Below are 16,083 nucleotides of genomic sequence, written 5' to 3'. Positions count from 1 at the left end.
AATAGCAACAACAGCAGTACTACATACTCACTACTTCATAAAAACTTAATAGTCTTATACTACTATAATTTATATCATCATTAATAAAAAAAAAAAAAGTGTGTCAGGATGTTGCGGGCGTTCAGTAAAGTGTATCGTCAGTAAAAAAAAAAAAAAAAAAAAAAAAAAAAAAAAAAAAGTTAAGAACGACTGATTTATACAATAGTAAATATATTGAAATTGCTCGACATTTACAAAGAAGTTTCCCTCTGATAAGTTATTTCTACGATCTTTCCTCAGATCCATCAGGATAAATCTAAGATGGTATTTTTATTTTTAAAAACAGACCCTGGATAATTTCCTCCTAATATTCACTCGCCTGCCTTATAGTAAATCGCTTCCAGGCCGTATATAAAACTTTGTTAATAAAAAAATTAAAATCAAATAAATTAACTTTTTTTTTCATTTTGTTTCTCAAACGAAAATCACATAACGGTCGTTAGTACATACGATATTGAATGAACTCTGACAGTTTTTGGTGAGCTTTTTGTTATCCCCAAAATTACGTGTACGCCAAGTTTGATATGTCTATTTTACTCTTTCTTAATAAGCGTTAATAATGACTCATTAGTTCACTTCCTCGATTTAATGAATTTTAAGTTATATTATTTCAGACTACCCAATTTTAGCCAAATGTAAAAATTTCAAAATTCAGTATTTTCCGTGCTGTAAATTTTATAACTATAGTTTGAACATTTTAAAAAGCTTCGTGTATTTTATGGTGTTTGGAACGTAGACATTTCTATTCAATTACCATCTCCTCTTAATATATTTTACATTTAAGGAAGTTAAAAGTATTTAATTTACTTGTCAGTATGCAATAAAGTACTGAGTTTTGTCTTTGTAATACATATAAATTAAATAAATCAATGGAAAGTGATTTGTGAAGCCGAATGGAGTAACACGTTTGCATTTAATGCAAGTGGTACTGGATTTACCTTCCAGTGGATTTTTTATTTATGTATTTATGTTTTTAATGTTGATTCAGCGTTATGAAATAACTAAGGTGCTACCTGACTTTACAAAGTATCAAATCGAAAATTAACGGTATGGAAACCTGTGTTTCAACTATCCAACTCAACAGGATTTCTAGCCCCGTACTCTCTTTAGCTTCACGCCCTCCTTTCTTTGGAAAGAACACAACTATAAGTGCTGAAATATTAGAATTTCAACAAACATCAGAGTAAAACAGGTATGCTTAATATATACTAGCAGACTAATGATATCCCACCAATCAGGACTCTAGCGCCCTGAAGCAGTTTTCCTCAATGAAGTTCATGGTTCACGCGATCTCTTAAACTTCTGAGTATTTCTAATGGGAAATGAACAGTTTCCTCATAACATTTTAGCTATTACTGGCACGCTAGAGGTGTTTACGATCGTCAGAACTTCTTTATGTAATATACTAGAGTTTCCTATAAATAGTTGCCTTTTCCTTCCCACTCTGACTTACTGCAGCAGAAAATTACTTGAAGAGGTGATTACAATATCAGCAAGAAATTAGGTAATTCGATCGTGCTTCTGTTAGTACGAGAGTTGTACAATAAAGATCTGTCCTCACCAAATACCAACACGAGAGAACAATGTTTATATCTAAATGGGATACACTTATGTACACTATGTTGATAATTCTTCCTCAAAATATAGATACATTTATACTTATGTTAATTAAGGGATAAGTCTAGCAGAATACAGAGTTGTAATCAAGTTCCTGTTTGTGTCGGAAAATAAATAGTAATAAATATTTGGGAAGATGAAAGTGTATAGTGCGAACTTACGGTCGGTATTTCTGTCCACCCCAATCATCCATTAATGAAGGCACCGTTAACTACAGTGGAGGTTGCCATCTTAACAGATCGTTGCATAACATTCGGAACATCGCAGACAGGGTGCAGGTTAATGCATGATAGGAGAACCTGTACTGTATGTTCCAGCAGCATGGTATGTAATTAATTCTGATTCTCTGATTGAAAATCAGAATTAATTACATTCATGAAGTTTTGGTTTTGTCAGGAAAACTGTATAAAACTTTTAGCGCGACAAATTACATAGAGTAAAACGAGAATACACTACAGCAATGGCTGGGTAACAATTCAAGCAAAGAACGTAGTGAGATACTCTGCCATTTGTTCAAACTTAGGACCGTGATGAAAACAAAGAAGTAAACTTAGTAAAGATGTTCAAAACTTCAACTCAATGCTGGCGCTCGTAACTCCTAAATCAACGGGAGCTGCGGTGACTCAGTGGTAGAGCGTTCATTTCTGGTGTGTGGGGTCCCTGGTTCGATCTCAGCTCGCGCCAAGTGGGCTTTGTGGTAGACAAACACCATATGCGTGGGTTTTCTCAGGTTCTCCCGTTTCTTCCCACTTTCTTCATTTCATCACTTCATTCATTTCTCATCATCACTGTCTCCTTTAGCCCACACGACACAATTTTGGAACGTAAAACTTGAAGATTTCATTTCATTTTCCTACATTATGCAAATGAAAGCACTATTCTGCACCTCGAAATTCTTTCTCACCCACTCTATCTTTTTAACTGTATTCACACTACCTGGTTTCCCTCTCTTTCCACTTTTGAAGTACTTTTGAAACACAAATAATGTCCAGACGACAACACACTGAAAGCTTCCTCATGGCTATATGGTAAACTTCCAGTCTTTGGCTCGAGAGACCTCGGTTCGATTCCTGGATGGAGCCCATGTGGTTCGAATTCCACGTAAAGATGTAGGTTCACGTCTCATATAGCCTCAAATGGATCTGTAACTTAGTGTCAAGGCATATGCAGCCACAGTATCCCAAAGTGGCCAATCTCCTTATCAGGGGGATGCACGAACGGGGAGAGAAACAAACACACACACACAACACTTGCTCTCTTCCGCCATCCCCTCCCCTCCTTCCCTGAACCTGTAAAACCGCGAACCTACCTCATCCGTCGGTCAGTTGTAAATGACTGAGTTATATGGACAACCTCATACGTCGGTCAGTTGCAAATGACTAAGTTTTACGCACAACGTCATACGTCGGTCAGTTGCAAATGACTGAGTTTTACGCACATCATACGTCGGTCAGTTGTAAATGACTGAGTTTTACGCACAACGTCATACGTCGGTCAGTTGCAAATGACTGAGTTATATGGACAACTTCATACGTCGGTCAGTTGCAAACGGTTGAGTTATACGCACAACCTATGTTGATCACTTGCAAATGACTGAGTTATATGGATAGCCTCATACGTCGGTCAGTTGCAAATGACAGAGTTATATGAACAACCTCATTATCTCATATGTCGGACAGCTGTAAAAAAATTACTTATATGGACAACCTCACTACCACTTCAGGGTGGTACGAACTACAGTTACCTTCAGATTTTTAGACTGAAACTGAAATTGAACGCGATTTGGAGACAATGGCAATATTTCCTCTTACGGACAAAATTACTTTCTACGTGTAGTTACTTTAAAAAGAAAGATAGAAAGAACAAAAAATACTTTTTTAAAAAAATGCACAACTCATCTTGGAATCTTATATATAAGATATGTAACTCACCTGACAACGTCCTTTCCTCCTTCACCTCCATCTTAAGGCGCTCCACTCCTGCAACTTTTCGTCGCTTCACCATTGAAAACGCTGAGGAATCACGTCCACAAAAAACTCGAAAGAATACGATACACACTGCTTCTCAGAAGGCGAAAACGCAGAGCACCTACGATTAATGAATTTACGCCATTGAATAGGATGGGAACAAAATCACTGAAATCAAAACAATGTAAACAGGGTAAATAAATTTAAGTACTGAAGCAAAGTGGCATCAAAATAAGGTCAGTGAAGAACTAAAAAGTAAAATAATGGGAGATACACTGTACTAAACACTTTTTCGTGTTGCGTTTATTGCGGAGCAAACACATTAATGCATAAATCTTACCTAATAAAGCGATAGTAATATTACGTGGACCAGTGATTTTCAATCGATACTCGCGAACCAACAACCGACAGGGAGAAATGTTGTAAACCACGAAAAACAAAACACTATACTCCGTTTAAATATTTAATTCTCGTATTTACTATCAACATATTTTTTAATGTTATTTATTATTGAAATAATAAAAGTAAAAACTGTAAGTTTTAAAGCCAAAACTGTATTTTACTTTTGGCTTAGAAATTTTACCATCATACAATTACAATACCTAATCTACAATATTTTTTCTGAAAAGTAATTTTTATGGACTCAATGTGACTTTTGCCGCTATTTATTTGTAAAAGACTATTCGATTCGTGCATCTAATGTTGAAACTGCAAGAAAAAGAGCAGTATCAACATCAATACATTCCTGTATTTTGTCTTAATTGTACACACACAGCAGTATGAGTTCTTTTGCACAAATGCGTAACTGAAGAAGTTACTAACAGTTTCAAAGCTTTTCTCCTCGAATAAGATAATCTTCACTCACAAGTAACTGACAATGATTTAGTGACTTGGTTTTCGAATCTTTGGATTTTGAGTTTGGCGCCCCTTTCACTAGCGAGGCTACATGAGACGTAGACCTACAGCTTAATGTGGGATCAGAATCACATGAGCTCCCGGTGAAATTTTTGAATCCAGAGTTGAGTTACACCAGAAGAAAGTTGCAAAGATGGCACGTCACCATGTTATAGACCAAAGCTGATCATCTGCTAGAGCGAACAGGTACAGAACTTCGCGAACCGGCGATAGAAAACTATTACTAAATGGAACCATTGCGGTTATCCACGGAAACAGAATATTAGTAGTTCTTAACTACTTTTTTTTGACAATTTAAATATGTGTCCATTCATTTTTTAAGCTAAAATGAATGGAAAGTTACATAAGAACATTAGATACACGTATCATATGTACAAAGAATGGAGCATATTGCTCGTCCGAAACGTACCGGTGTGCGATATACAACGATACACAAAAAGTGACATAATGTACGGCTAAATCGAGATTCGAACCCAAATCTCCGGCTTACTGTGCCGATGAGTTAATCACTACGCTATCTAGTCTGCTTCCTAAACAGTCGTACTACCACCGACTTCCAGAGGATCAGGGGAGGCTGAGTAGCGTAGAGGTTACCGCATCGGCACGGTAAACCAGATATTAGGGTTCGAATCACGGCTTAGTTGTGGATTTTTTTCATTCATTGTGTATCACTGAATTCGCATTTACAGAGGACTTCGTATGATATAAAATTCGACATTTCCTCCAATCATTACATATATTACGGGTGTCGGACATAAAACTTTCAATAGAAAATAAAGTAAAATAATATAAGAAAGAAACTTCAGGAAAGAATAACAATCCTAACTGAATTAGTGTGAAACTAAGGGTGACAACCAATGACAAGCTTGTTTTTCTGCGGCAATAATAATTTGAGTTTCTTAAAATCTCACTTCAATTAGACAGAACAAAAGGACTAAACAAATCACACATATCATAATGAACTGGTCGACTTTTTCTGCTAGAATATATATATATATATATATATATATATATATATATATATATATAATTTCTCCCTAAAACACTCGGTAGTGACTTTGGCTTACTTGGTAGTGATTACGATTCGTTATTTGTAATTTTAATAAGTATAAATATAGTGTGGATATATGGAATAAGAAGAACAGTGCGTGAAACACGAACCAATTTGTGCTAGGTGGTCACTAAAAAGAACAAATGCTATCTGACTCAGAGCAGGAGTACAGCAGGGGGAGCAGAAGCAAGGGGTGCATCTGTAGGGAGCAGGTGCGTCAGCGATGGTGAGTATACGCATAAATGAAGTCGATTACAACGGCTTCTATAAGTCAGTACCGGCTCCGGAGCTGTCGATGGATTTAGGGAAGATAATACATGCCATTCAGAATAAATAAATCAGTAAATAAATAAATAAATAATATAAAAATAAAATAAACATACGCAATTTACACTAAATATGTTTACGACTAAAGAAACGAACGATTTTTTCAATCTTAATTTCTACTACAGGTGAAGCTACATTAAATTTGAAAAGAAAAAAGAAAGAAATATGTTGCTAAATATATTCGACTAAATTAGTTCTTCTGTACTCTGCAGTATTTTGAAATTGTCCATATGTAATTCTGTATAATGGTTTCACTTGTGCAATATTTATCTTTTTGTCCTTGTGAAATGACACTTGACAATTATATTAATAAGTATGCAAAGATCAGTACAACGTATTTTTATCAGGTGTTATTCGTGAATGAGTCGGAGACATATCGCATTTGTGGCCAATTAGTCCCGGTTTCAAGTTCAAATTGAAGACAATTTCTCTTGGATCTAAGTCGAGAAGCGGTTGGATTCCACTTTAAGTGTATGTGACCCCTTCCTGCATAACCCTTTGTTTCATAATAACACCAAGGCGAAACAAACTTATTTCTGTCCATATCTAATATAAATACATAGAGCAAATTCTTTAAATAAAAAAAAAAAAAAAAAAACTGGTTTAACCCCCCCCCAAAAAAAAAGTATTTTTGGTTTTTTCAATAAAAACTATGGTTTTTGCCAACACTGGTTGCTAGGTTGGGGGCCGAAGGAGAGTCTCTTGCTTATCGTATCCGAAGTTGCAGTTAGTGACTTCTAATATCTTTGGTAACTTTGTAATGCATACTGTGCGCAGCTGTTGCATCATGATCGATTACTTCGTACATGATTTTACATTATAGTGTTTATTATTAGTCTTAACATTACCGTTTTACAAAGAAGCATCAGTATAAATTGTCGATCTCGTTTAGTTTAAAGACATCACATTCTGGAAAATTTACACGCAAAATTGAACAGTCAGCACCCAAAGTCATAAGAAACAAATTTCTCCAAGCGACATAAATAAACATTAAGTGATAAAAGAGGAAATGAGATGTAAATTAGGAGTAGTCCCTTCGAGGTTCATCATCTATTGCTTGTATAGCGTGAGAAACTGACATTGGATCAAAACTCAGAAGCCAAACGCTGGAAACGAAAGAACTTGGAAATAATATAAAGAGTATTACGGGAAAGGTTAAAAACTGAGAAACGAATTTAAGTCATTGGATATAAAAGTTCCAATGTTACCAATTTTTATAGTAATTGAAGAGGACACACGAGCGCAATCAATAACTCAGGTAATGTTATATTTAAAGATGCTCAAAATCATGAAGAAGGCAGACTGGTAGCAAAATGTAGGCAGTGACACATGATAAACTAAAGTTTTGATGCACATTAAGAATGCATGGTTTTTCTACCCACCTTTGCTAACACGCCTGCTCCTACGAACACATTCCGTGGGTGCTCCTGATTTTCCACACATTTACCTTCCTTCTGAAGTATTAGGGTTCAATCTATCCTGTTTTATGAGAGCATAAATTTGTAAAATCTACGGAAGAAATATGTTGATTGATTTCACAAAGGATTGTATAATCAAAACATATGTAAGCTTACCATTCCCATGAACAATAACGAAGAAATACAAAATGCAAAGTGTGCTCTTTACCGCGTTGTGCTCCATAAGGAAGACTTGATGAGTGAAGTGCTGTGTGAAAGCAGTGTACAAATTGATCATAAAAGTGATGCAGGGCAGTGCTACACACAGGACATATGTTTTTATGCCATAGGAAATTATTTTTTCATTATCCTCTTTTATGCGTATTCCCAACGTCCCTAACATGGCAGCTCTCTATGGAACACCCCGTGCAGTCACTCCCCCCTGCTGCGCTCTTATCTTGATTCGGAATGATAGCATTCCGTACTTTATAATGGCCACGAAGCACATGTTGCTTGAACTTTCATGCACTATACTTTTTATGTCATATGGCCACATCCTGTATTTATACTAAGCCCTTCTAAAGTCAATCTGCACCACTAAGACAACTCCTCCCTTGAGAAACACTTCTAATGTAGTAAGAGCGGATTTCCTGTTAAGAGACGCCAATATTTCATACATGTAAGTACGCCCTCTAAAATACGATAGTACGATTTCTCAGTAAAATTTCCATTTTCTCCATGGGATTTTTTCCCCATAAATCCTCCTGCTCCTTCTCTTTTTTTTTTAAGGGTGAACTTTACAGTGCACGGTCCAGCTGCGAATCGACAAGTAGGACCGCTTTAAAAGAGTATAGTAAGATAGAGTAGAGTAAAGTAAGATAGGGATAAGTGGGATAGGAGCAGGAAAGGATTAGCTTAAGGTTAGGGAAGTTTTGATATTTTCATGAAATTAATAATACTAGCAGCGTTCACCCCGCTTCGCTGCGGTCACCCCGGAACGCAATAAACTTTGTTACTTAGATAATTTTTACTTTTTCGCTTTCAAGTGATATGATAAAAACCATAGAAGATTGCAGTAAATCTTAACATTATATCGCCTGTCATTTATGTTAACCCGCCCCGCTTCGCTGCGGTCATCCCGGTGCTGGCATATTGTAAATGTGTCTGTAAAAATAAGCAAATCAATTAAAAAATTTTAAACAGAAGATTCAAGCTATTTTCCGCTGTATATCGCCTGTCATTTATGTTAACCCGCCGAGTGACACGGTCATGCGGGTTGCATATAAATACGTTTATTTTTACCTATGATGAACTAATAACAAAGGATTTGTACCTTATGGACACTTGAATGGTCAATTATCTCAAGACACTGGTAATTAAAAATTAAAGTGATATGATAAAAACCATCTAGGGTCCAAATCCTAATAACCCCCCAAAAATGAAAGAAATTGGTTCAGCCGTATTAGCGTGATGAGCGGACAAAGGATTTTGTACGTTCTCTTTTATATATATAGATAATTTCTCGTTTCTGAGTGAGTATACCAGCTGGAGCAGGCATTATAAAGTTAACCCTTACAAAATATTTTATCATCAAATTTGGGGAAATTGTTGATATCCACTACATCTTTTGCCTCTGTTTGACCTTCCACATACGTTACTATTGCTAAATATGTGGATATATGTAAATAAAACAAGTATTAGCAACATACACATTCAAGTGCAAGTTGTAAACAAATATCCAAGTGCAAAAGAAGCAATGATTCATACCCAGAAATCTCCCGTTTACGTCATTTTACTATACAAAATTTCAAAGAATTGCGTATTGAATATTAAAACTTTTTTCGTATTTTGCTTATTTAGGTACACAGCTATAGAAAATAAGTCAATAAACAGTATATTTGTTTATAATCCTACCTGTATCAGACGACCCCGCGCTGACGATATTCAATGTAGCCAGTTAACGTACTGTTTGTATCACTATTAACTACAATAAAACACCAAAGACATGTTTTCGTATCTGTTCTGCTCAAATTTCCTGTAAATTGTAGTCAGGGCTTCTGTGTAGGGTTCACAGATTTCTCAGTTTTGCCAGGGCAGTCCCGGATTTACATTATGTCACTCCAGCAATGTTCAAAACTCCAAATGTCTGCTTTATCTCCAAAACAGAAGTTAATGTCATTGATGCGATATTTAAAAATTAAGTGAGAGGAATAATCTCTCTGTTATTCACTTTTGGAGAGTCTTAAATTATAATTTAATCAATTCTGATATATCAGCGAGAAGCAAGTGCATAGCTATGAAGATTGTAAATATTTTGTGGTTGTAAACTTAAATAACAACTAATATGAAATTATTTTGTATAACAATTTTAAAAGTTATAACAAGTTTCTTTCCTTCGTTTTTTAGGAATCGATTTCTACTACCCAAGTTGTTTGACTGCAGTCTCAGCTACCAAGTGGTCTACAACGATTTCCGTATACTTATCACCATGAACAACTAACAGCGTTCAAAAAGACAGCGTGAATATGTTAGATAAAAGTAAGTGTCTTGATAAAAAATACTTTTTACTACATTTAAACCCCTTGTGCGTCATATTACATCTTGCGATACCATCACCAACTGCCATGGAGGTGCTCCATTGATTAATGAGACGTTTTCACTCGTGTCAGCTTTCCAGCTAGCGGCAGAGTCTGGGAGGGGGCACCGCTGACTCCCCACTTACAACGCTATTACAAACAATGTATGCTCTCTCTATATATATAGTTGAACCGCGATTATCTGAGGTAATTTGGACCAAGCCTAACTCGGATACGCAAAACTCTGACAATATAGAGATAAGCTCTTATTAGGTACAGTAGTCCATACTGTAAACGACAAAACAATCTCTTTCTAAAGGGATTGTTTATTATAGTATACTAAAATTTATTTTTTAAAATTACACATATATAATAGCATACAAAACTTTTTTCTCGAGCAAGTCAGTTATTGTTTTCTGAGAAAGTCAGTTATTGATTTTTGGACCCTCGATGCTGCTATGTTATTGCAATACACAATGACAGACGGCTGAAGGCCCGAAGATTTTAGGATTTAGCGCTTCAACAGCCAGAATACGAGACATCTCTTACAACTGTAATCTGCATTTTTTAAAAAGACTATATCGGTTAACTGGGACTCGGATAATCGGAAGTCTACTGTATATAAACTTAGCCATCAACCTTAGGAAGAGCGCCCAATGCTCAAAGTTTTAAATGTTACTGACATTTATCCATTTTAACCTCATCCAATTTTTTTTTCTGCTTTTTAGTGTATTTTATAAAAAAAAACATTTTTTGAGTTTTATATGGTTATTTTTATTAGGGAAAATCTAAAGTCTATCTTAGTCTAAAGTCTTGTCTCCTTATGCAGAGTCGTTTTGACATAAGACTAGCATCATACTAAAGGCTTGACTACTGCAGCAAACATGTTAGTAGGCCTCTTTAGTACGGCACTAATCACACTTCAGAATGTCTCTGCATAAGGCCCTTGAAGTTTATCTTAGGAAGTCTAAAGTATGTTTAGACTGAATAATATTAATTTATTAATATTTTTTTTTTTGTCCTTGCAGGTATGTCAAAACTATATGCGAGGAATCTTAGTTTAAAGAGCGCCGAATTGAATCTTGGGGTCATCACAGTTGGAGAAGCAAAAGATGCTAATGCTTGGTCAAATGTCAAGACAAGTTGCAGTACTAATGATCTCATCGAAACATGTAAACCACGATTAGGACCACAGGTAAATAATAATATAAGTAGTCTTGGTTGTTCAGTTATGAAAATATCATATAGTCCTAGTAGCACTTAAATGGAACTGACTAACAATTAAGGATTTAAGGAAATTATTATATACCTTTTTTCATGTAATAACTCAGAGTGGTATTTACATATAAATCAACATAGGCTATGGCTCGGGTCGGGAGGTTGTCAGGGGCACAATTTTTGGACCAGATATTGTCCGAGAAAATATTACTTTCAATTATTATGTATATATTATTACGTGAAATATTATTATTAGTATATTATGCGCAAAGCCGTATTCCTGATGTAATAACGTGATAGATTGATATTTATACAACACAATATTATTCACTGTTTGCAATACTATCACCAACGTGTCACTGAGATTTCATGTATTCATTACATTAATTATGTACACAACACCTTGCTGCAATATACCTTGTTACTAACAGCAATTATCAGGATGCTCAGTCGTTTTTGTGGCTTCAGAGCGATTTTGTCATATACAAAGGTTATTTTTGACGCTAGTAAATCAACTGTGAACTCTGAAGTTGCCACAATCATTACGGGTGCAGTACAGTTATTAGCAACATTCATCGCCTGCGGGCTTGTAGACCGACTAGGACGACGTATTTTATTGATTATTTCGTAATATGTAATTGCCCGTTCGCTAATTGGCCTAGGTTGTTACCTTTATTATAACAATGACATGGATGGCAGTCACTAAACGCTTGGTTAGCTTCCAATTGTTACTATTGTTGTATATATCATTGCAAACGCTGTTGGTTTAGGCCCAATCTCAGGTATTATTATAGGGGAACTCATTCCACAAAGACATCGCAGCGTTGCAAGTTCTACAACAGGTGCCATAAGTTGGCTTAGTGCATTTCTAGTTACTAAGACATTTTTTAACCTTCAAAATGCAATCAATTTGCAGGGAACTATGTGGTTATACGGTGCAGTGTGTATATTTAAGTGGAATTTCAACCATCTCACTTTTCCTCTTCTTTTTTTGAGATAACTCAACAATTATTTGTTTTTTACTCTTTTTTTCCATTGACATTAATGTTAATGTTTCGTGATTTTTGACTATGTTACATCAATTGTAGGATAATTTGCTTTTTCGAATATAGAATCTCTATAGGGTCTAGTATCTTCTACATTTGAGCTGAATTTCAGCCACCTCTCTTGGTTTTTGAGATAAGTGGAGGAATTATTTGTTTTTGATTGGCTTCGTGATTTTTTTTATTATTATTTTCCATCTATTTTAGAACAATTTCTTTTTTGAACGTAAGACTTACATAGTATGTTCTATATTTAAGCTGAATTTCAGTCATCTATCTCTTTTGATTTTGGAGATAAGTGGAGGAATCAGGGACGTACGCAGGGGATGGGTCCTGGGGGTCCGGACCCCCTCCGAAAAATGTCGGATTTTGGGTAAATTTAGCCTAATTTTAGGGACAATTTTAGTAATTTTAATATAAAATATCCTCATATTGAGTTTGGACCCCTCCCGAAATAAATTCCTGCGTACGCTACTGGGAGGAATTATTTGTTTCTCATTGATTTTCCATTGACATTAATGTTAATGTTTCATGCTTTTTTTTTTTTTTTTTTGACTATGTTCCATCCATTTTAGTATAGTTTGCTTTTGACATATAGAATCTGCATAGTCTCTTCCACATTTGAGCTGCATTTAAGCCATCTCCCCCAAAGTTTCTTCACATCATTGCAACTGGATAGGTCCTTTCTTAGGATGTATGTTGAATTCCCATAAAAATAATTTAACCATCGAAACATTTTTGACTGTGATTGCACATGTTTTTGTTTGTTTTATTGTTAGAAATTTTTAGTACTGTAAGGAAGGAAGGTAGATCTAAATCAAATACTTTAATTTATTTCAGATTATGGCAGCCACGCTGGCATGTTGGTCGAATCTTGCAAGTGGAGCAAGTCTGGGTTTTGTGACTCCAGCTATCCCTTCACTCCAGAGCTCCACATCACAAATACACATCACAGAGGATGAAGGATCCTGGGTGGCAAGTCTCAGCATGTTAGGAGCACTTGTGGGTGGATTGACGTCAGGTCCTAGTATCGCTTTAGGAAGGAAAAAAGCTCTATGGTTAGCATCAATCCCAATGATTTTGTGTTGGATGTGTATTGTGTTCGCGCAGGAAATTTGGATGATTTACACAGCAAATTTTGGATTTGGTGTACTGATGGGGATTATCGGCGATGCAGCTCAGCTTTATGTCAGTGAAACGTCACACGCTGATTGGCGAGGAGCATTAGGATGTATACCAGTTGTTATGTTTAATATCGGAATACTCCTCAGTTATGCGGCGGGTGCATGGCTGGACTGGCAAATGTTGGCAGTGTTCGGTGCATGTGTTGCTCTTCCGGCAGTAATTCTTCCATATGTGCTTCCTGAAACACCTAGTTATCTTGTAGCTAAAGACAGAATTGAAGAGGCTTGTCGTGCTCTTCAATGGCTTCGCGGTCCTGATTACGACATTACTGTTGAATATCAGGAACTACTTAAATGTGATACAGGACCATCGTTACTAGATAGATTAAAAGAACTTGGACATCTTGATTTCTTAAAACCACTGTTACTAACAGCAATTATCAGGATGCTCAGTCGTTTTTGTGGCTTCAGAGCAATTTTGTCATATACAAAGGTTATTTTTGACGCTAGTAAATCAACTGTGAACTCTGAAGTTGCCACAATCATTACGGGTGCAGTACAGTTATTAGCAACATTCATCGCCTGCGGGCTTGTAGACCGACTAGGACGACGTATTTTATTGATTATTTCGCAATTTGTAATGGCCGGTTCGCTAATTGGCCTAGGTTGTTACCTTTATTATAACAATGACATGGATGGCGGTCACCAAACGCTTGGTTGGCTTCCAATTGTTACTATTGTTATATATATCATTGCAAACGCTGTTGGTTTAGGCCCAATCTCAGGTATTATTATAGGGGAACTCATTCCACAAAGACATCGCAGCGTTGCAAGTTCTACAACAGGTGCCATAAGTTGGCTTAGTGCATTTCTAGTTACTAAGACATTTTTTAACCTTCAAAATGCAATTCATTTGCAGGGAACCATGTGGTTATATGGTGCAGTGTGTATTTTTGGTATAGTGTTTGTTTATTTATGTGTCCCAGAAACTCGAGGCATCTCTCAGTATGGTATTGAAGTTCTTTTCCGACAACGAAAACCTAGCATAGCAGTAGAGATGGCAATAGATATTGAAAGACGAAAAAGTATTTGTTCAACTACTTGAGAAACAATTCCACAAATCATAATTTGAATAAGAGATTACAGTGCTCTTTATGGTCTCAATAAGGAAGTGCTACCTTGTGGCAGTTTCAGCAACCAGCAAGGAGAAGAGAGTGAATGATGGCGATATTCCTGTTAAGGCATTCTATAGTGATATTTCATTGAACAACGTAAGAGCTTAACCATGAGATATTACTCGAAAGGATTTCATTGCATAATAATTTAATGTTTCATGTCAAGCTTCTATATAAGTTATGATAATTACCATATATTTGAGAACACGTAAACGTGAACTACCTGTGATAAGTAACAAGAGCAAAGGGCTAAATGAAACTGAACCAAGAAATATCTTACAATGAATCATTACTCATACAAGTTATGAGTTCTATAAATTACAATTTAACAAGAATTTTTAATAATGTTAATGCTCTCACACTTGCAAAGTTGACTGTCTGGTTTACTTAATCAACTTATCACTAGTAAAACTGGATTGCCATAGGCCAGTTTATTGTAATAATTATTTAAAATATTGTTGCTATTTTTTTTTTAAATGTAAATATACTTCTGGTGTTGCAATACTACTTATATAGGTTCGAAAGCAATTGAGACAATGAAATAGTCTCATGTAAAACATGCTCAGCAAATCATGACAAATTACGTCTGAATACGTTCTTTACTATTAGACACAATATACATGTATAAAATTTTTCAGTCACAAACTTAAGTGATCATTACACGAAACATTTTCTACTAATTTATGTACGTATGTATTTATTTGGTATATATATGTTTTAAATGCCTGATAATAAGTAACCCAATATCCTTTTTATTACTGTTATTGTCAAGAACAAAGAAAGTTGGCACTTTAGAAGTGCCTTCCTGATTTTTTTTTAAAATCCTTTGTCTAAAAGCACAGATATTACAAGGGTTAACAAAAGATCAACAAAATTACGACACATATAAGTGATCAGTGAACTGACATTAAATTGTAACTTTACTATGAGTATATTGTGAGTGATGAGGAAGTGATATGGTACATTTAAATAATTTTTTAAAAAAATGTTTTCATCTGTAGCATTATCAGTCCCATCAAATGCTAATTATATACATAAAGATGTGCTATTTTTCTTTTATTAAAATATTATACGTTATACATATTTTTTAATAGGAAATTCATCTATGTAAATAATGCTTATTAAAGTATGACATATATTTTGTACGATCAAGAAACCATTTCCGCGTACACAAGGAGACACATGTTTGTTCCTGGAGGCAATATATTAAAACATTGTAGAGTAATATTATTTAAGTTCCTAAGTTTGACAAACTACATTGCCAAAGACAATATTATATGATTTATTATATATTATGACTTTTCGTAACTTAATAACTGAAATTAAAGAAAGAAAAACAAATTCAAACTTGTCTTTTCTAAACCTAATTAATCCTTATTTCCATTATGACGTGAAACGCATGAAAAGCAATCTTATCAATAAATTCTCCTCCAAATTATTATTGTCTACCTATTAAAATGCCACAATAGCAACAAAAAATGCATGAGCTCCAACCTCTAATTTTTGATTTCAAACTTTTGATTTACGGTTATTTGTAATTTCACATTTAACAAAGACGTGAGTAAATTCAGTTTCATGTACTTTAAATAAATTATTTAAATACATCTTTTTCATAAAGTTTATGTTTTAAAATT

The 16,083-nt window shown here is 35.1% G+C and overlaps 2 protein-coding genes across 5 annotated transcripts in view; one reads left to right on the top strand and one right to left on the bottom strand.

Moving 5' to 3' along the window:
* mip40 (Myb-interacting protein 40) overlaps positions 1–9,376 on the bottom strand; it is a 346,121-nt gene extending 336,745 nt beyond the window's left edge. For 2 of the 4 annotated variants that reach the window (XM_081771261.1, XM_081771263.1), the window contains exons 1-2: positions 9,228–9,350; positions 3,588–3,791 (exon numbers count right to left, since the gene is read on the bottom strand). In XM_081771261.1, coding sequence (XP_081627387.1) covers positions 3,588–3,660 — 73 coding nt within the window. In that variant the 5' untranslated portion in view covers positions 3,661–3,791; positions 9,228–9,350. Of the gene's footprint in view, positions 1–3,587; positions 3,792–9,227 lie in introns of all 4 variants that reach the window. The other 2 variants (XM_081771262.1, XM_081771266.1) reach the window with 2 other exon arrangements.
* LOC145694720 (trehalose transporter 1-like protein) overlaps positions 1–15,095 on the top strand; it is a 74,808-nt gene extending 59,713 nt beyond the window's left edge. The window contains exons 2-4 of the mRNA XM_081771260.1: positions 9,720–9,851; positions 10,918–11,084; positions 12,991–15,095. Coding sequence (XP_081627386.1) covers positions 9,839–9,851; positions 10,918–11,084; positions 12,991–14,379 — 1,569 coding nt within the window. The 5' untranslated portion in view covers positions 9,720–9,838 and the 3' untranslated portion in view covers positions 14,380–15,095. The remainder of the gene's footprint in view (positions 1–9,719; positions 9,852–10,917; positions 11,085–12,990) is intronic.
* The last annotated feature ends 988 nt before the right edge of the window (positions 15,096–16,083 follow it).

Source organism: Thermobia domestica, chromosome 9 (genome assembly GCF_964235325.1).
Source record: "Thermobia domestica chromosome 9, izTheDome1.hap1.1, whole genome shotgun sequence".
Taxonomy (NCBI): domain Eukaryota; kingdom Metazoa; phylum Arthropoda; class Insecta; order Zygentoma; family Lepismatidae; genus Thermobia; species Thermobia domestica.
The sequence above is the reverse complement of the archived record's forward strand: the minus strand, read 5'-3'. Positions and strand labels throughout refer to the sequence as shown.